Genomic DNA, 19,614 nt, shown 5'->3' on the forward strand with positions numbered 1-19,614 from the left:
TACAGTGTGAAATCTTGTATTTTCTATTAACTTTATTTTTATTTTATTGAAATTTGCCCTTATCTCTCAGGCGAGGTCTTGTTTAATTGACGAATCCTGTCCAGGAAACCAGTGGACAATGTTGTCCTTATTCTCACAAATAAAAAAAACAGCAAACATTTTAAACGTATATATTTTTAGAAAGTCGATGGTAACAAAATAAATAGAAGAATAATAGCGATGCTTTAGGGGACAATTCAGATCCTGGACTATAGTGGGAACGCTGCGTTTCCGGCAGGAAGAGTTCCGCCGCTGCGCGACTCGTGTCCCGCGGTCGGCGAGGCGGAATCGGCGTGCCGGCGTGCCTGTAAGCCCGGGGAGCGGGGAGTAATGGCTCGGGTGATGAGGGTGTTCCGGACTCTCCGGAACCACTGGAAAAAGTCCACGCTCGCCGCCTGCGTCCTTTCATACGGTGGCCACTGGCTGTATGGGAAGCACTGGTGAGTCCTGCGTTCGACAGGCAGAGAGCCAGAGATCTCCACTTTCTCCAAGGTCACGTATGTCTGTCGACTTACACACACGCACGCACATCGTTGCTTTTTCAATCGCTGCAGCCGATAAATTGTGAAAGTGCGAAAAAATGCGCTTTTGACGATATGCTACATTTCAAAATAAAAGCCCGAACCTAAACCTAACCTTATTATCTACGGCTTTCACAAGTGCATGATGTACATGGTTTTACACATGCAGTGTGACCCCAGTGAAAAATCACTGTAAATTAAATTATTCCCCTAAAATAAATTATTTAACTTTTATTTTGAAACCTACGCGTACCGTCAATAAGCGCAGCGAGCGGCTGAATTATTTCGCATTTTCACAATTTATCGGCTGCAGCGGTTTAAAAAAATCAACGTGTGTGTGTAAATTCACAGACATGCGTGACTTTGTGAAAGCGGAGATTTCTGGGTTTTTCGTCTAATGAGTGAGAGAAATAACCAGCCAGGGGTTGGGTGCGTCGTGATGGGTGTCAGTGGAAGGTTTACTGTGTTCTCCCTCGTTTCCACAGTGATAATGTCCTGCGTAGAGAGGCCTGTCAGGAGGCGCGGGTGAGTTTCCCCCCTAAAGCAAATACCGATACAGGGACATCAAATATCGATAGTATAGTGCATCTCCTCATTAGTATAGTCGTGAGTATCCCCGCCGGGGTTCGATTCCCCGATGGAGAGACAATGCAGAGGTGGCCTAGCGGTTAAGGAAGCGGCCCCGTAATCAGAAGGTTGCCGGTTCGGATCCCGACCCGCCAAGGTGCCACTGAGGTCCCCTTGATGAAGGTACCGTCCCTACCCACTGTTCCCCGTGCGCCTGTCATGGCCGCCCACTGTCACCAAGGGTGATGGTTAAATACAGAGGGCACTTCACTTAAAACATGACAGACCGATCACAGCATCTTGTGTTCAGTTTTTACATTTTTAGTAATATATCGGGACCTGTGTATCGAGAGATCCCTGCCAATACACCACCCTAATTATTTAGTCGTAAAGCTGTGCCTCCTTGCAGGAGTTTGGCCGGCAGCTGATTGGCCCTACTGAACGTCTGAAGAAGGCCACCATCATCTTGAACCCGGCTGCATGCAGTGGGTGAGGAACACTGACCAAATCCCCTCCAGAAATCTCCCCGAAACCCCCGTCCTTCATGTGCTGCATGTGCTTGTCCCCTGACAGGAAGGCCAACAGCCTTTTTGAAAAGAACTCGGCTCCCATCCTGCACCTGGCTGGCGTGGAGGTGAAAGTGGTGAAGGTACGTTGTTCAGAAGCGGCGTTGAGCGCACGCACGGACTCGGTCAGGCGTGTAACGGGCTTCGGTTCTTCGCTTTTCACAGACTGACTACGAGGGTCAAGCCAAAAAGCTGATGGAGCTGATGGACCAGACCGACATGCTGATCGTGGCAGGGGGCGATGGAACATTACAGGAAGTATGTCCCGTTTCCAAACCAAAATATGGTCAGGCGGGCGGCAGTAGCCTAGCGGGGAAGACCCTCGCCTCTGAACCGGAAGAGCACAAAGTTATAGGTTCTAACCCCACTTACTACCATCGTGTCCCTGAGCAAGAAACTTAACGGCACTTTCACAACTTGGTCCCATTCAGTCGGTGAGTTTGTAGCGTTGTGTCATTTTCGGTTCACTTCCAATTCACGCGCAAACTCTCTCTCTGCTGATTGGTCAGATATATCGCCGCGGGAACATGTAAATACAGGAAGCAGATTGGAATTTTATATTATATTTACATGTACAGCATTTCTTAGACGTCCTTATCCAGAGCGACTTACAAATAGTAGTTACAGGGACAGTCCCCCCCTGGGGACACTCAGGGTTAAGTGTCTTGCTCAGGGACACGATGGTAGTAAGTGGGGTTTGAACCTGGATCTTCTGGTTCATAGACGAGCGTGTTACCCGCTAGGCTACTACCACCCCATACAAAAACTTGCTGGAGTCGCCGAACAAGACAACACAGGAGGTGCCGTGCATTAAAACGACATCACAATTTGCCCATAATTCACTCTTCTTAAATCGTTTGGTCCAGTTTTGTTTCAGTACGCGTTCTTGGAGTTGATTCCACTCGAGACCTTTTTGTGGGTCTCTGTGTTTTAATCGGCATAGTTCATCAGTATACTGTTTTCCACTTACCGAGTCACCATTTGACCGATGTCCAGCACTCATCTGTACCCCAGACCGCGGCCTCGTGACTGAGATGTTTTTGTGTTCAGGTGATCACTGGATTACTCAGGAGAGCCGACCAGGTTAGATCTTTGGTCTTTTAAGAAAAGCTCCATGGGCCACTGTTTTATTTTATTTTTTTATAATATTTCATTTCTTGTTCGCAGGAGGTCTTCAGTCAGACCCCGATTGGCTTCATTCCCCTGGGCTCCCAGAATTCCTTGAGCCGCAGTCTGCATTCCGTCACAGACAACAAAGTGAAGTGAGGGCTCCTCATATAAAGCAGGCGGTGGAATCACGGTCTGCATTTTACTTTTCATTGCAGCAAAACAATCGGACGAACTGTTTCGCCATGTTTATTTTAGACACATCACCACGGCAACGTTGTCGATCCTGAAAGGAGAGACGATGTCCCTAGATGTTCTGCAGATCAAGGTGTGTGGAAGGTCGTCCTGCAGCTTGAATTTGGAGTTTCAGCATCTGTTTTTCTTCGTGATAAATGCTACATAAGCAAAGTAAGGCTGTGTGTGTGTAGGGTGAGAGAGAATTGCCCGTCTTCGCTCTGCTAAGTTTACGGTGGGGGGCCTTCAGAGATGCGGCTGCTACTATCAGCAAGTAAGTCGCCTTTCCTTCGCTGCAACAGAAGCCTGTGATTAAGCCCCACACCCATTCATTATAGCCCAGACACCATGAACAAGTCCGGGAAAGTGGTCCACCTGCCTCATCGTGGAGTGTGTGTGTGTGTGTGTCTTTGTATTGTATAGGTACTGGTACCTCGGGCCATTGAAGACCCAGGCTGCACACTGGTTCAGTTCTCTGAAGGTGAGGCTGACTGTTCTTTTTCCCATAGCAACTTATTACGTTAGACTGAAGAAGCTAGGGGCAGCTTTAGTTCTATTCTTCATCTTGTGATTGTAGGCGTGGCCACAGGTACATCAGGCCTCTCTGTCCATCCTGCCTCCCATGCCCCGCCCACCGGACGAGCCCCTCCACAAGCCGCCACGACCCGGCCTGCTCTCCCGCATCGTACTGCGCCTAAAAAACTACTGGGACCCACCTGTAGAAGGTAGAGATGTTTCTCATGAGGAACCGAGTCCTCCAGCCACGTGTGTGTTAAAATGTGTTTGTGTGTGTGTGTGTGTGTGTAGAACCAGTTAAAGCTCCTGAGCCTGAACGCTGGCAGGAGAAGGAGGTGTCTGCAGTCGAGCTGTCAGTCAGCACACACAACAAAAACCCCGCCCAGTGGGTGAGTTTATAGTCAACATAAATAGCAACTTCACTTCTAAATGCTTGTAAATGCCAGGTTGGGGTTGATTTTGTCTTTTTTTTTTCCCTCCTCCAGAGGGCCAAAGATTCTCTACTTGTATGTATAGAACCAGAGAACTTCACCATGGGACAGTTCATCACTGTGGGGTCAGTTCTTCAAATCAGAAAGCTCAGAAATAATAATTTTTTCTGAAATAGGCTTAGGCGGTATTAAATATTGTGTACATGGTCAAAAGCACAGAAACACATTTTTGTATTTAAATGCAGGCCGAATGCATTCAACAGACATCCGCAGCAGGGTGGAGTTGCCAGCTTTCATACAAAAAAAATAAAGGACACCTACTATAGAGTCTTGCAAGTGTGTTACTCACTAGGTTAGTACCACGCTTTTATATGGAGATGTGGAGTCGGGCGGCTGCGAACTTGTAGTTAAAAATGCAACAACACGACAACGTTGTATCAGCACCAAAAAACAACCATCCCATTAATATCCAGCAGTTCTTACATACTACTATACGTTCTACATCTTTGTTAAAATGTACTTGGTTTGAAAAAATTCTAATAATTTATTATTTTTATGAAGCTGCAGTATTGAGGAAAAAAACATTTGCAGTGATGTAAGGATTTAGTAATTAATAATTTAATGTGATTATTCTTTTTTTTATTGATAGGCAAGCAAGTGTAATTTATCATATCACATATCACTATATTGATCTCAGTAATCACAATATGACTTTTTTTTTTTTTTCCTGAATCTTGCATTTATGAAATAAGAAACTGAAAATATCGCAGTTGCCCCCTAGTGGCTCGTTTCAGTACAGGTAATGTGAGTCCGAGTCTTGGAAAGAAAATTTAATATATCGAACAATAATATTTCTTAAGATAAATTTTAGAAGAGCATCTGGCCCTCACGGTGTCCACCGAGTTGAAACTCTGGACTGTGGACACGTAGTTCATGAGCCCGATGAAGGGTCTTAAATTGGATGCAAGTGGCATTTTAAAATTTGGCTTCCTTAGACCTGCAGAGACCATGTAGTTCCTTCTCGCCATGCTCCACTACCTGATCTGTGCCATCTGATTGATGCATTCTGCACAAACCAAGATGACAAAACACATGAGCGCTGGCATTTAGTAATTGTCCCTTGATCTTACTTCCTGGTAACAAACCATTTCAAAATATCTCAGGCACATAATACCAGCATACCGGGCAATGGATAAAACAGACACCGCCTAAGCCTGTTCTAGAAGGAGATGCAAAGAAACTGTGTCATGATCAGGCTGTTGCTGTCTGCTGCAGAACTCAGAAGGCTGAGGACCCATCTGTCCGCTCTCCGAGTTCAGAGCAGCTAGAAGCCGGCGCCTGCCGACTCCACCTGCCCCAGGTCTGTGGTTTAAAGCACGGGAAAATGTTTCGCAATAGTAGTTTTTTTTTTTTTTAATATTATAGCGAGAAGATGGATTTACTCCACCGCCAACCTGGCAACGCGTTATCTGCCTGTCCCACAGGAGGGCGCCGGCTTCTACAACATCGATAACGAGGAGTACGAGGCCACGTCCGCGGAGGTGAGGCTGTTGCCACGGAAACTACGCTTCTTCTGCAGCGCGGAGCGCCGGGCCGAGCTGCTGGCTCAGGCTGCGTGAGGAGAGGCGTGATGGAGATTGAACAGACCGAAACCCAAATGTCTGCAGCTCCAGTGGACCAGAATTACAAGACGATTTTGCAGTTTACCGTGATGTTCTGATGCAATGTCCTGTGTGGGGCGGAATCAGCACTGGTGATGTCTGGGAGCAGGACACATTGAGCCGTGTTCTGATTGGTAGTTTCTCATCGCCCCAGTTACAGACTGTTTGATTGCGGTAAGGACTATTCTGAAGATGTGCTGGACGAGGGTTTTTTACTGATAATTCTGGGCTTTGAGTGGAGAAACAGGCAGTAGTAGAGGATGATGGGTATTCACAAGAGCTGTATTTTACTCACTTTTATTCAACTGTGCATGGTGTAATAAGCACAGCACTCACATAAAAATGTTAAATAAGGAAAAAAGGGCATTATTAACTGTGCAATCTTATTTCATTCTAACCATTACACCAACCGGAAAACAGCAGAAGAACACAAGTACTGTTCAAAATGAACTTGAAATGACACAGAACACAAATACATTCCATTATACGTTAAAAATGAAGTCTAAAAAACGAGGTGTGGGGAAGTGACGTCTCTTGGCAGGAAGGCGTGGCCTTTAAAGGGCTGTTGGTGGCTCGTCTGTTTGGCACAGAGATGGACGGCCTGCTTCAGTCTTCTAAATGGGCGTGTCTTGTGTCACATTCATGTAGGCCCCTGTTGAAGACCGCCTGTCAGAAACAGGGGCACGCACGCACGCACACACACACGCACACACTGATGATACTGAATATCAGTGAGCATTTCGGAATCCGCCGTAAAACAATTATTATCATCTCTGCGTGAACTCGTAATGTACAACAGACAAGATAAATACTCAGACGCTACCGCCAAGTCTGAGGGACACATCCTGTAAATCTCAATCTGCTCCCACAGTCTTTCCAGGAGATCTTGAGTTTAGAAGACAGCCATGTAAAATAAATCCAGATTGCAGCTTTCTGGGTTCAGTGTCACAGAATCACATTCATGTAGGTTCTACACACACACACACACACACACACACAGCATGGGGATGCACAGAAATGTCAAAAGTCTCGAAGGGACAAATCAGGGACTCCCGTCACCATGGAGACAGGCAAGTGAATTCCTTAGTGGTTTGGTGCACTTGTGTGTATGCTCGCTCCCTCTCACAAACACACACACACACACACACACACACGCTTCTTGAGCGCACAGTCACCAACACCTGTGGAGTCACGGATAATAATCCAACGAATAATAATCCAACGCACACCGCTGCACGATTGTTTTGACAAAATTGTGCATCCCACTCTTGCCAAACTTTCTCAACAAAACGAAAAAACTAAATTCAATGTACCGGACCAGCAATCAGCAGCAGGCTTGAAATGGAACCACTACAGTGTGTTGTGATGAAAAGAATAAACCGGTTACAGTGGACAGCGGGTCTATATTACAGCAAGTACATGATGACAGAAATGTTCCAGTTGTTTTAGGTTCTTTACAGTGGCCCAGGTTGACCGTCCCCACCCTGGTCCAGCAGAGGAGACAGGCAGAGACAGCAGTTCTGCCAATAAAGCCAGATGAAGGGAGCAGACAGACAAACAGCCAGCAGATCCGGCCAGATCCAGTTTGGTCCAGCGGGTCGGTGAGATCGGCAGAAATCAGGCAGTGTGGTGCACCGGTCCGACCAAGGCCGGTGATCGGAGGCGGCCCTCCACCCTCACGGGCAGCAGGGGTTGTCAATCACCAGCATGACGTCGATGCCGTACACCTCCAGCAGATCCACCAGAAAGCCGCGGTCGCCCTGAGGATCCAGGCCCATGGCCCGCACATGCTCCGCGGTCAGAGTGGGGTCGGCGCTGGCCTCGACTTCGCCCAGCGTCTGAAAAATTCGATTATTCTGCTCCATGAAGAAGCTGTTGTGCACAAAACACGAAACAGGTACAGGATTAATGGAAGATAAATGGAGAAAGAAAGAAAAAATCACTGACATGTCGCAAAGATGTCTGGTGCAACAGGAAATGCTTTAAAAGTTGCTTTAGTTTCCTTCATGTTGAAATGGTGGCCTGCTCAAAATGAATCCCATGGTCCAGAAGGGCGTACTAGGCCGTGCAGGGCGGACCAAACAGTCATATACTTTACCGTTGAACCCTTACACAATAAGTATTTTATAAAAGGCTGAGTGATATTCTCTGCAAACCTTAAACTCAATCTGTAGGTGTGGTCTCCATTATATTTCAAAAAGGGAGACAGAAGTGAGTCCACCAACTATTTTTAACCAAATTATTGGCATCAACTTTTTTTTTTTTTTTACAAGACAGAACTACTTAGGTTTTTAGGTGGCCACATGGGAAATTGATCAAAACAAGATTAATGACACGATTTACTTCCAAAGCTCCAAGCGGCCAGGTTTAAATGGTTAACTTTTAACCAGTTAAACAAACATAAACAAGCGGGTGATTTTTACAGGCACGGTGTCACAATGCGTGTCCATAGTGGAGTACCCCAAGGTTCAATTATAGGACCACTACTATTACTAACTAAAACATACTAAAATACTCTAAAAACTGATAAAATTTGCTGACAACAACAAAGTTCGAGACACAGCAGGTACTTTGTCCTGATTAAAATACTGGGCTGATGGAACTGAAAATTTATGTAGGCTTTTGTGCACTGGGGAATTGTGTGTATTTAACCTGAGACACAATACATCCAAATACAAGATTCACATTCACTATAACTCAACTAAAACCAGCCAAGGTGAAGCCAGTGGGCATGTTCTAGTAAGACAAAACGAATGAAGATCAAACCACTTACAGGATACAGAGGTCTTCCTCGTTCGATGTAGAGTCTCCATCCACCTCCTGAGAGTAGAGAAGCAACTGCCTACAAAACACAGTTACATTACAAAAAGGTCTGTGGTTTGATTCCTCATTTAATGCCACAGTGTTGTTGGGTTTTTTTTTATTCCACATGCCATAATAATCAGTTTCTTATTTTTAATTCTATTTACTCGATTGAGTGTCCACGCAGCACCTCAAACGTTTACTGTAAATGAGTGGACGTCAAACACATTTAGTGGTCAGGACTTTTTAACCACTTTCTGAAATTCAACAACCTTCATAAAGGAACAGTCTGGTGTAAAAGGAGATCTGATGCCTGTTTTTTGTAGCTGGATTTTTCAAACTGTAGCACAGTAGTGTATGTGTGTGTGTGTGTGTGTGTGTGTGTGTGTGTGTTTCTGGTGTAACACGAGCTCTTTCAGAGGTTTATTTATTTATTGTTTGTTTGTCTTGCTCAGCTCACTCTGACTACACACACACACACACACACACTGTGTGGAACTGCATCCGTTTCTGCAAAGATGTGTGCAAGATAAAGGATGGGTGTGTGGTTGCGTCAGCCGGTGATATGACAGCTTGTTGAGGTTTGAAATGACTGTGTTGGTTAAACCACACAGGACCGGGAAACCTGTGTGTGTGTGTGTGGTGGGGGGGGGGTTTGTACCTCTGCTCACTGAGTTTGCGGTACTTCTCTCTGTCGGCACTGTTGATCTTGAGCAGAGACTGCAGACTGTCTCTGTGTGTCCGGACATTCTGGTTGTCAACGTAAACATCATACAGCTCCTTCTTCTCCTCAAAGATCTTCTCTGTGGTGCCTGAGGACACACACACACGTCGCTATACGGTAGTAAACACTGGGATATACAGTTTGTGTGTGTTTGACGCACATGCCACATATGACAGCTCAGTCTCCAGGGCGGTGATGTCAGCGACGTTGATGTAGAAAAAAGGGCGGAGCTCCGGCACCAATCCACCAATCCCAGGAATAGAGATGTTGGCTAGGCAACAGCAGCAGTACACTGCAAGATAAGTGAAGTGAACCAATCATGAGGTACGGACACATGCGCACCCAAACACACAACCACCCACAACCCCTCACCCCGGTAGCAGACCACCCCGACCGGCGGTGGCGAGAAAATGAGGATGCGTTTCCTGAGCAGCGCGAACTTCCACAGCACCAGGATCTGCTCCCCAAAGAAGCGGATGAACTGAGACATGCAGCCGGCCGGGTGGGTGATCTGCAAGAAGGTCGAAAAAGAATGGAAGATGACATCTCGCCGTGATGACCGTTCTGCTTTTTAATACACATTTAATTATCAATCTGCCTTTCCTTTACATCCACCCATTAAAATAATCAAGGTAAAATGTGGTAATTACTCCCGATATTGCATCATGGCCCAGATGTGACCTCGGCAATAGCTCACCAATTTCAACATACCTTGAGTTGAATTTTATTTCCTTGATTTCTGAAGATTAGGTTTTTAGGTTTTTACCTTCATCTCAGGATGCATGCAGCGGTTGACCATGGAGCTCAGCGCGCTGGTGGGACAGGACGTGACCAGGCCGTTCCCTGCAGGCGGCAGCACGGCCTTCTTGTCCTCGTAGAAGGCTGCTAGTGGGGAGTAGTGACCCGGGCATCGCAGCTGGTACCTGCGGCCGGGGCGGGGCGGGGCGGGGCAGAGCAGATGTTCCTCAGCAACGCCTTTCAGCAGCTGCTGCTCACGGCGCATTTTCAGACGACTACCTGGGGCTGCGCGATTATTTTTATCAATATTTTAATCACGATTATTAATCATGATTCTTCATTAATTTAAAGAAAATGCATTTAACTGCACTTTCTATTTTAAACAAACAGTAATTGAACAAGGCTTTCTGTCTTAAGAGATCTTAAGAGGTCACTATGAAAATACTTATTTTTTTATATTTAATATGAAAGATGAACATCCATTTACCTGCTTATTTGGAAAAAAAATAACTATAGACAGGAAACTGATTCTTCGTTCGCACTTTCGCTCGTACCGTTAGAGAAGCGTGATTTGACTGCAGTATGCTGAGAGGCTGAATGTGACATCTTGTGGTTATTTAAATGTAAATATTGCCGACGATCATCTTAATTTAATCGTGGCGGCCAAAATTGCGATCGTGATAAAATTTCGATTCATTTTGCGGCTACGATTACCTGTGTCTGCTTTTGTGGCTACAGATGGACGCGGGGGGAGAAAAAAAAAAAAAAGTCTTGTTCTTTATGCAGTTGTCAGTGTAGTTAGTGGATCTTATCATAGTGAATTTATTAAACTCAGGGCAATTTAAAAAAAAAAAAACACCCAGAGCGAGGGAAAGGAAACAAATTAATTCACGTACAACATGTGAGCAGGAAGGAGGACAGAAACGTGTGAAACCCGCTGGCGTGCCAGGAGCCGGACGTCATCTGCAGGGTTCCAAGTCTGCCCAAAGCCGCCAGCTAACGATGCCAACAGCTCCATCAGAATGCGGCGCCCCGAATGGGGCCTTTGTTCTAAAAGGCTGCAGACCGGAGCGGGAAAAGCACGGACCTCAACAGGTCGGAGCTAAGAGGCGCCGTGCCTCCGCTCGACTCGTCTGTTGGTTTTCTGTTGACTTGCCATGAATATCAGACACTGCACCATATCTACAAACTGTCCCATAATGCACCGCGTCACACATCCAACGCATCATGCACCATTTAATTTGTATACCATTATTACAAATTAGATTAATGGCCATTTACAGCATTTACCAGACGCCCTTATCCAGAGCGACTTACAATCAGTAGTTACAGGGACAGTCCCCCCTGGAGACACTCAGGGTTAAGTGTCTTGCTCAGGGACACAATGGTAGTAAGTGGGGTCCGAACCTGGGTCTTCTGGTTCATAGGCAAGTGTGTTACCCGCTAGGCTACTTCTACTACTAGGGCAGTGGTGGCCTAGTGGTTAAGGAAGCGGCCCCGTAATCCGAAGGTTGCTGGTTCGAATCCCGATCCGCCACAGTGCCACTGAGGTGCCACCAAGCAAAGCACCATCCCCACACACTGCTCCCCGGGTGCCTGTCATGGCTGCCCACTGCTCACTCAGGATGATGGGTTAAATGCAGAGGACAAATTTCACTGTGTGCACCGTGTGCTGTGCTGCTGTGTATCACAAGTGACAATCACTTCACTTTACTAGGCTACTACCACCCCAAGTTAGCGAGTGTAAGTGTCGACTTCTAGAATGTTGCACATTTTTAGAGCAGGAGAGGAAAGACACTCACTGTGAACTAAGACGTTGAAATATTTGGCACCACTACTGTAATATACGCTACTAATAAAATTCCCTGATATTCCAGAAATTCCCATGGGAACCTTGACTGCAGGTGTTCAGATGGTGATGAGCGCTGCACTCACCTGACCTGGTTCTCCAGGAAGTGCATGTAGCGGTACAGGAGGGTGTAGGAGGGAGACAGGATGCCCACCGACTTCATCCGCGCCCCCCTCTCCAGCTCGCTCTCCACCGGCATGTTGGCGAAGCACGCCAGGCCAAAGTAGGAGCCCTTCCGGAAGTATCTGGAGAGAGAGAGAGAGAGACGGCACGGCGTGGGTCCTGGCGTTCCAACCGCAGCGCTGATATCAGTGCGCCGCATTGACGTTCATTGCCCTCACATGAAGTCGTTGGCGATCCTGTGCGAGCCGCTGGCCATCGACTTGAACTCCACGCCGTCCAGGTTGACGTCGTGCGGCAGACACCACTCCACCATGTTCCCTGTACAAACAGAGTCGAAGGGCAGCCGCGTGACAAACCTCACACTTACATAACACCCCCCACACACACACACACACACACACACTCACTCTCTTTACGGAATAAAGGAAGCTGAGGACAGAAAATGCAAGTGATTACTCATCGTGCCGACTCTGGGAAGAAAAGGACAAGTCCTGTCAGAGGGCTGTCCCCACCGTGACACAACGCCGAGCGGACGAGGTGACAGCTGTTCACATTTGTGGCACGGCCGCGACTCGTGGGCCGAGCCCGGTTCCGAGAGAGAACCTGCAAAACTCTCACGTCCACGAACACGTTCACAAACGAAAGGAGCTCCATTCCGCACGAATCCCGGTCTTTTACTTTATTACACTAATCACGTGACACACACACACACATATATGTATTCTGCATTCAGAACATATTTGACTGCATGAAATTGTGTTCGTCTTTTACTTACTTGAGTTTCGTTGAGTATTTGAACCGGCCAAAGATAAGAGCTGCCGTACGAGTGTTAAACGTTTTGCTCAATATTTATGCAGATCCTCTGACGAAGGGCCTGTTCGAGTCATTATTTCTAGGATTTTGGTGCATTTTACAGGTTACAGGATCTTGATTCTATATTCTTTAGTTCTACGGTCCAGTTCGTTGATTGGGAAAATGCCAATGACCATTAGAATAATTGATTTTACCTGATCTGGTGTCAAAGGTCACTACAAACACAGCGACGATCTGGTCCTTCTCCTCCCATCCGGACAACCCCGGACCCGTCCGGTCCGTTTCATCCGGGTCCTGCTCGTCGGTCACAGCTGTCACGGGTGCCGGACCTCCGGCCCCGGTTACCGGGCTGTCCGGGGGACGGCGGTCTCCGTCCGCGTCCGGAGACGGAACCGCGGGGGCCGGTTCGGGCGGGGGAACCTCCTCCCAGTCGAGCAGCGGAGCGCGGTCGGACTGCTCCACCATGGCGAGGGACGCGGGCGATCCGGAGTCACAGCAGCAGCGCCGGGCCGGCGGAGCCGCCGAAACGCGCCATCTTCACACGCAGCGGGAGTCCGGAGCGCCAGTGCGCAGTGTTGTGGTGACGTCACCCACTTCCGCCCACGTGTTCCCGCGGCCCTCGCCGTGCCGCGCGGGCGGCGTGTTGCCAGGTTCGACGTTCCCCGCGCGTCAGCACATTATTTTCACCAAACGTTTCGGCGTGAATCTATGCGGCGGTTTTTATGTATTTTGGCCGCCGCGGTATAGGACGACTGCACCCGTAACGCGCCGCAGCAAGTAACGTTCAGTCAGCGCGTAAATTCACGGACGGCGCTTTAGTCAAACAAACCTGGCAACCCGAGCACGCCGCGAAGTTCCAATTTCCCAATAAAACTGTCATTTACTAATATTAATATACATTCGAACGGATAGTTTTTTTCCGAACAGTGTAGACTATCCACTATACAGCCCAACCTTTCTGTAATAATTTTATTGTTTCGGGGTAATTTCTCACGATATAAGGTTGGTTTGTGCAGCAGTAGACATTTAAAATGTACCACGTTTGTAAGGTGTCTAGTTAACTGAAGCAGGGCTCCCAGGCGCTCCGGCTCACCCGGAAGTTGACGCGTTGGAGGTTATATAAAACGTTGCCCCGGGGCGCGGAATTGGAGCGTGGCGTCGAGGTGTGGCCGCTTCCCGTTCAGGTTGGTACGCGGACGCGGTGCCGGTGTTTGCTCGGCTTGTTCAAACACCGCGCCGTGTGGGAGTGGGAGCTTCCGAGCTTCAAAACTGGGGTGAAGTGCGGGTTTTTGGCTCCGTCTGTCCGGTTAATTTTAACCCAGTCCTGGTTTGTAGGCCGAATGATTGGGACCGTGACAATGGTGAAGTGATTATTGGGTGGTAGTGGCCTAGTGGGTAACACACTCGCCTATGAACCAGAAGACCCAGGTTCAAACCCCACTTACCTCCATTGTGTCCCTGAGCAAGACACTTAACCCTAAGTTGCTCCAGGGGGACTGTCCCTGTAACTACTGATTGCAAGTCGCTCTGGATAAGGGCGTCTGATAAATACTGCAAAAGTAAATGTGATTACTGTCCCGTCCCTTCCTTCAGTCCCCCAGCAGATGCAGGCATGGCCTCTGCAAGCGAGCGGGCGATCCAGCACCTGACCTTCTCCAGCTGTGGCGAGGAGGACAGCAGCGACAGCTCCTCCGAGGACTGGCTGCCCCGAGACATGTCCCCGAGAAGCCCCTCCTCGGCCTGCAGGACACCCAGGGCCCGACGCCACCGCTCCCGGGGAATCAGGATGTCCCCGTCAGTGCCGGGCACACCAGTCCTCTTTGCGGCATGGAGGAAGCTGAGGCTCTGCGACTCCCCCAGCACGCCCAAGGTCGAGCCTCTCGAAGGCCTTCCCCTTCCCACTAGGCTCAGCGGTGGCCTAGCGGTTAAGGAAGCAGCCCCGTAATCAGAAGGTTGCCGGTTTGAATCCCGATCCGCCAAGGTGCCACTGAGCAAAGCGCCTGTCATGGTGCCCACTGCTCACCAAGGGTGACTGGTTAAATACAGAGGACACATTTCACTGTGTGCACCGTGTGCTGTGCTGCAGTGTATCACATGTGACAATCACTTCACTATACTTCACTTTCCAGTCTTTTGTACACCGCCCTGCAGCAGATTAATTCAGGTTGTACATTTTGTTGCGTTTCAGAGCCTGCTGTCCAAATCCACACTACCCGCCTCCAGCGTCAAGCCACGGCGCACTCACAGGGTCCTGAACTTCCCGTCGGTCAACGTCAACCCCTTCACGCCCGAGACGGTCCAGCGGAGCACCGTGCACAGCAAGAGGAAGAGCCGCAGGAGCGACGAAGACGACGACGACGACGACTACAGCCTCAGGTATCGTCCCCGTGTCTGGTTCGCGCGTGGACTCGTCCGAGTCCTCAGACGTCTGTGTGACCGCCGCACGTTCTTGTAGGCTGAAGGACACCCCGACGTCCTCAGACGAAGAGGAGCTTTGCCTTCCTGCCAAGGTGCGTCTAGTTTTTACATTTTTAATATTTTACAGCGTTGATCCAGAGCGCCTTACAGTCAGCAGTGGCCGGCACCGTCCCCCTGGAGACACTCGGGGACACCGTGGTCTTCCGGTTGAGAGGCGAGTGTCTGACCCGCCGGGTAACGGGCATTTATTTAGTTTTTCTGTCCACAGAGGCCGGCGGTGCCGGCGCAGATGCTGTCCCGCTACGAGAGCGAGTTCCTGGAGCTGGGCCGCGTGGGCGCGGGCGAGTTCGGCGCCGTGTACAAGTGCGTGAAGAGGCTGGACGGCTGCCTCTACGCCATCAAGCGCTCGCGCCGGCCACTTGCCGGCTCCGCCAACGAGTGAGACGCCACGCTCGGACACGTTCACGTCACGACGCGGGGACGCGTTTGCCCGTTTAACGGCTCCCGTATGTCTCTCTGCTCTCCAGGCAGTTGGCGCTGAAGGAGGTGTATGCCCACGCCGTCCTGGGACACCACCCTCACGTTGTCCGCTATTACTCTGCCTGGGCGGAGGACGATCACATGATCATTCAGAACGAGTTCTGTGACGGTACCTAGATTTACATTTTTACAGCATTTACCAGACGCCCTTATCCAGAGCTACTTACAATCAGTAGTTACAGGGACAGTCTCCCTGGAGACACTCAGGGTTAAGTGTCCTGTTCAGGGACATGATGGTAGTAAATGGGATTTGAACCTGGGTCTTGTTCATAGGCGAGTGTGTTACCCCATAGTGTGACCACATTTCTGCTAATTTTGCACGTGTTTGTCTTGTTTGAAATCTCCAACATATCCACTTACAAGCGTCCTACATGACGTTGTCCAGTTATGTCCTGTTTATTGTACAGAAAAGTTCAACTTTTCTCCTGTAGAGATAACAACCTGTTACAGTATTTAAGTTTTAGTTAGTCTAGTTTATTGTGTATAAACGTATGATTGTACTATGGGGGGTCTGTGTGAAACATTATTTCAATACACTGTCTACTGTGTATACTGTCCTACTGACTATAAACCAAATCTTGAATCTTTCAGATTAAATAGAAAGAGAACTCGCTTGTGTCTCTCTGTGTAGGTGGCAGCCTCCTGGATGCCATAACTGAGAGGGAGGAGCAGGGCGAGTGTTTCTGTGAGCTGGAGCTCAAGGACCTTCTGCTGCAAGTCTCCATGGGCCTGAAGTACATCCACAGCTCGGGCCTGGTCCACCTCGACATCAAACCCAGTGCGTTTCTGTCCTCAAATGGTGCCGTCTGCGGTCGGGACGTCCCGTTTGCCACCTTCTCCCTGCACAGTTAGCAGCTCGGCCTCTTCGGCAGCTCACTGCGTCATCTTAACAACGTCTGAATTCAGAAGTTCTTCCTTTCAGGCAACATCTTCATCTGCCGGCGGCTGAGCTCCAGTGCAGGAGGAGAGGATGACAGTGAGGAGGAGGAGGAGAACGAAAGCCCCGCGGGGGTGCTTTATAAAATTGGTAATGTATTCATAGCAGTCTTTATGGTGGCCAGTGGTGGCCTAGCGGTTAAGGGAGCGGACCCGGAATGGGAAGGTCGCCGGTTCGAATCCCGAGCCGCCAAGGTGCCTCCGAGCAACGTACCATCCCTGGGCGCCTTTCTTAGCAGCCCACCGTAAATCCATTTCTTCGACAATCGCTTCACTTTCACTCAGCTTCATACACTGCATGCAAATCTATTTAATTAAAACCGCGGTGCTCGGCCAGTCATCACGCACATACCTCACTTTCTTCACCTCCCCCTAAAGCATTTAAAAACAGTCTTCTATTCCACAGGCGACCTGGGTCATGTGACCTCCATCTCCAGCCCTCAGGTGGAGGAGGGGGACAGCCGTTTCCTGGCCAGCGAGGTCTTGCGCGAGGTGCGTGAGTCTCACTGTTTGTCAGAAGTGCCAGTGTGAACCTTCGGACCGTATCGAGGTTGCATGTCTAGTTCCTAGCGGCCCTACAGGTGATTGCCTCTGCCCACGCAGGACTACGGGAGCCTGCCGAAGGCGGACGTCTTTGCCCTGGGCCTGACTGTGCTGCTGGCAGCAGGAGCCCCGCCTCTGCCCCCGAACGGTGACGAGTGGCATTGCCTGCGCCAGGGACAGATGCCCGCCCTCCCCCAGCAGCTCTCGGCCGTGTTCAAAAGCCTCATCCAGGTGCCGAAGTCAAATACGTTTCAGCTACGAATCAAGAGGAAATGTGTTTAAAATACTCTGCAGCCAGTAGGTGGTGCCAGAGACCAGATATTGTTCTAATAAAAATAAATATTTTTATTAGAAGAACACACACGTATTGCCTCTAAGGTGACCTGTATTTACACCGAATGTACTGCAAAAACACCTATTATATTTTACGCTAACAAATCTGGTCAAGTCAGTTCATAAAATAAGAAAATACATATATTTTTAAGATTGTTAGGATTTGATGAGATGATTCAAGCAAGCAGCAGCGTGTTAATTAAGCTGTAAACTGAGAACCAGCCACAGCGATTTTCAGCATTATTCCACACTGGAAAAAACGAGAAGGTTCCCATTTTTAAATTAATGAATTACAATTACTTTAAATTATTAATGTTTCCAATTAAACGGATCACATTTGTATCACATGTGACAATCACTTGTAACTTGATTGGCTCAATAAAATCAATCTGAACTAACCTAATATGTTTTCTTTGAAATAATGCGAAGGAACTGGGAAAGACTAAATAAAAAGGATCATGTGGAATGTCCATTGTTTAATAAAGTAAAAATTTGGCTCCTGATTTGAGTTGATATCCTTGAGAGATGTTATATGAAGTGTGTGTGTGTGTGTGTGTGTGTGTGTGTGTGTGTGTGTGGGCGTGCATCCCAGACCCTGCTGGACCCTGACCCCGCCCTGCGTCCATCCACATCCACGCTGTGCAAGCACCCTGCTCTCCGGCGAGAGAAGTCGGGCAAGTTGGCGGCACAGCTGCGCAAGGAGCTCAATGTGGAGAAGTTCAGATCGGCCATGCTGGAGAGGTGAGTGTGAACGGTGAAGCTTCCCGGTGCAAGAGATGTGCAAGTTGTGTTAACACGTTTGCCCGATGTTAGTTTTTTTTTTCTGTATGAAGTTACTTTAAAGTTCCTCTCTTTCTCTCCACAGGATGCTGCAGGAAGCCACGCTGGCAGCCCAGTCTCCCCAGCAGGCTCCACCCTTCATGGGTCCATGCGCCCAGACCGGCTCCCTGCCCAAAGCCACCCGCAGGCTGGTTGGGCGGAGCCTTGCTCGCTCCGTGAGCTTTGGTTGCCCGGGTCTCTGAACCAGTGTCAGGATCCGCCCGATTCCTGCATTTTGTCTGGACCCTCTTTTTATAGTTTTTTAAAAATTTATATATATTATTTTTTTTTACTTCGTTAAGCAGCTTTTTCCCGGTTCCCCTGCAGATTTAAGGTTCATGCTGGTGCTTTTTTAAATGGTGTAAAATAAAGTTTTTAAGTGCTTTTATGAAACGGTCAGAGGGTTATTTGCCAGGTGTATGTATTTACTTCAGCATGGAATTGTTGGCTGGGGGTGATTTTTTTTTTTTTTTTTTAATTTTTTTTTTGGTGCGAGTCGACAGATAAATACAGGAAGTCACGGTTGTGTGTAACGTACAGATTGTGGGGCCTGTGCAGTAATCTTAAACCTGCAGTGTGTGTGTGTTTTTTTGGGATGGTGGTTGAACGTGCCACACCTACACGTTGCTTTAAAACAGTTATTTCATTATTGTAACAGTGATTCACCTTCTGAAACTATTTCTTTGCATTTTGTTGAGGAAGTTTGTCATATGTACAAAGTACAGCGTACAGAGCACAATGAAATTCTTACTTGAAAACCTCTCCCACGTAGACAGAACATAGAACATGATACATAGAAGACAAAGTGCAGCAGCAATAAATAAGTCACAGGATGGTGAATATATATAAGTTGCATATGAAAGTGATTGTGCGTAATTTAAGTGCAGTGCATACTATGTGTTGTATAGCCTGATGGCTACTGGGGTAGAATCTGTTCCTGAATCATGATGTGCGTGTATGAATTGTCCTGAGTCTCTTGCCTGATTGCAGGAAAGTAAAAAGTGACAGTGCAGGGTGGCTGGGGTCCTTCAGGATGCTCTTTGTTTTCCTGAGACAGCATGTGGTGTAAATGTCCATTATTGCTGGGAGTTGTGTGCCTGTGATCCTCTGGGCTGTTTTCACCACCCTCTGCTGAGCTTTCTTGTCCTGAGCAGTACAACTGCCGTACCAGGACGCGATACTGCCCGTGAGGATGGACTCCACAGCGCACCCGTAGAAGCTGGTGAGGACAGAGGTGGATACCCCAGCCTTCTTTAGGCGTCTGAGGAAGTGGAGTCGTTGGTGGGCGTTTTTGGTGACCGCTGCTGTGTGTTCTGAGGACTTGAGGTTGGAAC

General features: G+C 48.4%; 3 protein-coding genes across 7 annotated transcripts; 2 read left to right on the top strand and 1 right to left on the bottom strand.

The window, feature by feature from the left end:
* Window positions 1-94: 94 nt before the first annotated feature.
* On the top strand, window positions 95-6,003 carry LOC114766608 (acylglycerol kinase, mitochondrial-like). 3 transcript variants are annotated; one of them, XM_028957579.1, is made up of 15 exons: window positions 95-479; window positions 1,046-1,085; window positions 1,537-1,616; window positions 1,701-1,776; window positions 1,859-1,951; window positions 2,744-2,776; window positions 2,861-2,955; window positions 3,059-3,128; window positions 3,229-3,308; window positions 3,458-3,515; window positions 3,612-3,759; window positions 3,842-3,939; window positions 4,036-4,106; window positions 5,257-5,341; window positions 5,466-6,003. In XM_028957579.1, the coding sequence occupies exons 1-15, from the start codon at window positions 370-372 to the stop codon at window positions 5,598-5,600; spliced, it is 1,272 nt and encodes a 423-aa protein (XP_028813412.1). In that variant the 5' UTR covers window positions 95-369; the 3' UTR covers window positions 5,601-6,003. The 3 variants fall into 3 exon arrangements, with proteins under 3 accessions (XP_028813412.1, XP_028813414.1, XP_028813413.1); XM_028957581.1 differs by lacking the exons at window positions 5,257-5,341; window positions 5,466-6,003 and adding an exon at window positions 5,145-5,208; XM_028957580.1 differs by lacking the exons at window positions 5,257-5,341; window positions 5,466-6,003 and adding an exon at window positions 4,227-4,450.
* On the bottom strand, window positions 5,924-13,373 carry LOC114766606 (protein LCHN). 2 transcript variants are annotated; one of them, XM_028957575.1, is made up of 9 exons: window positions 12,886-13,373; window positions 12,097-12,196; window positions 11,842-12,000; window positions 9,935-10,091; window positions 9,541-9,679; window positions 9,329-9,460; window positions 9,106-9,256; window positions 8,416-8,484; window positions 5,924-7,514 (listed from the first exon to the last, which is right to left on the bottom strand). In XM_028957575.1, exons 1-9 carry the CDS (start codon window positions 13,154-13,156, stop codon window positions 7,319-7,321), a joined length of 1,374 nt encoding a protein of 457 aa, XP_028813408.1. In that variant the 5' UTR covers window positions 13,157-13,373; the 3' UTR covers window positions 5,924-7,318. The 2 variants fall into 2 exon arrangements, with proteins under 2 accessions (XP_028813408.1, XP_028813409.1); XM_028957576.1 differs by having other exon boundaries at window positions 12,335-13,028.
* On the top strand, window positions 12,883-19,356 carry LOC114766601 (wee1-like protein kinase 2). Of its 2 annotated transcripts, XM_028957565.1 has the most exons (12): window positions 12,883-13,875; window positions 14,285-14,561; window positions 14,880-15,067; window positions 15,147-15,201; window positions 15,378-15,547; window positions 15,637-15,758; window positions 16,281-16,427; window positions 16,572-16,676; window positions 16,992-17,077; window positions 17,189-17,359; window positions 18,054-18,202; window positions 18,327-19,356. In XM_028957565.1, the coding sequence occupies exons 2-12, from the start codon at window positions 14,304-14,306 to the stop codon at window positions 18,481-18,483; spliced, it is 1,608 nt and encodes a 535-aa protein (XP_028813398.1). In that variant the 5' UTR covers window positions 12,883-13,875; window positions 14,285-14,303; the 3' UTR covers window positions 18,484-19,356. The 2 variants fall into 2 exon arrangements, with proteins under 2 accessions (XP_028813398.1, XP_028813399.1); XM_028957566.1 differs by lacking the exons at window positions 12,883-13,875; window positions 15,147-15,201 and having other exon boundaries at window positions 14,393-14,561.
* The last annotated feature ends 258 nt before the right edge of the window (window positions 19,357-19,614 follow it).

This window comes from Denticeps clupeoides, chromosome 17 (genome assembly GCF_900700375.1).
Source record: "Denticeps clupeoides chromosome 17, fDenClu1.1, whole genome shotgun sequence".
Lineage (NCBI taxonomy): Eukaryota > Metazoa > Chordata > Actinopteri > Clupeiformes > Denticipitidae > Denticeps > Denticeps clupeoides.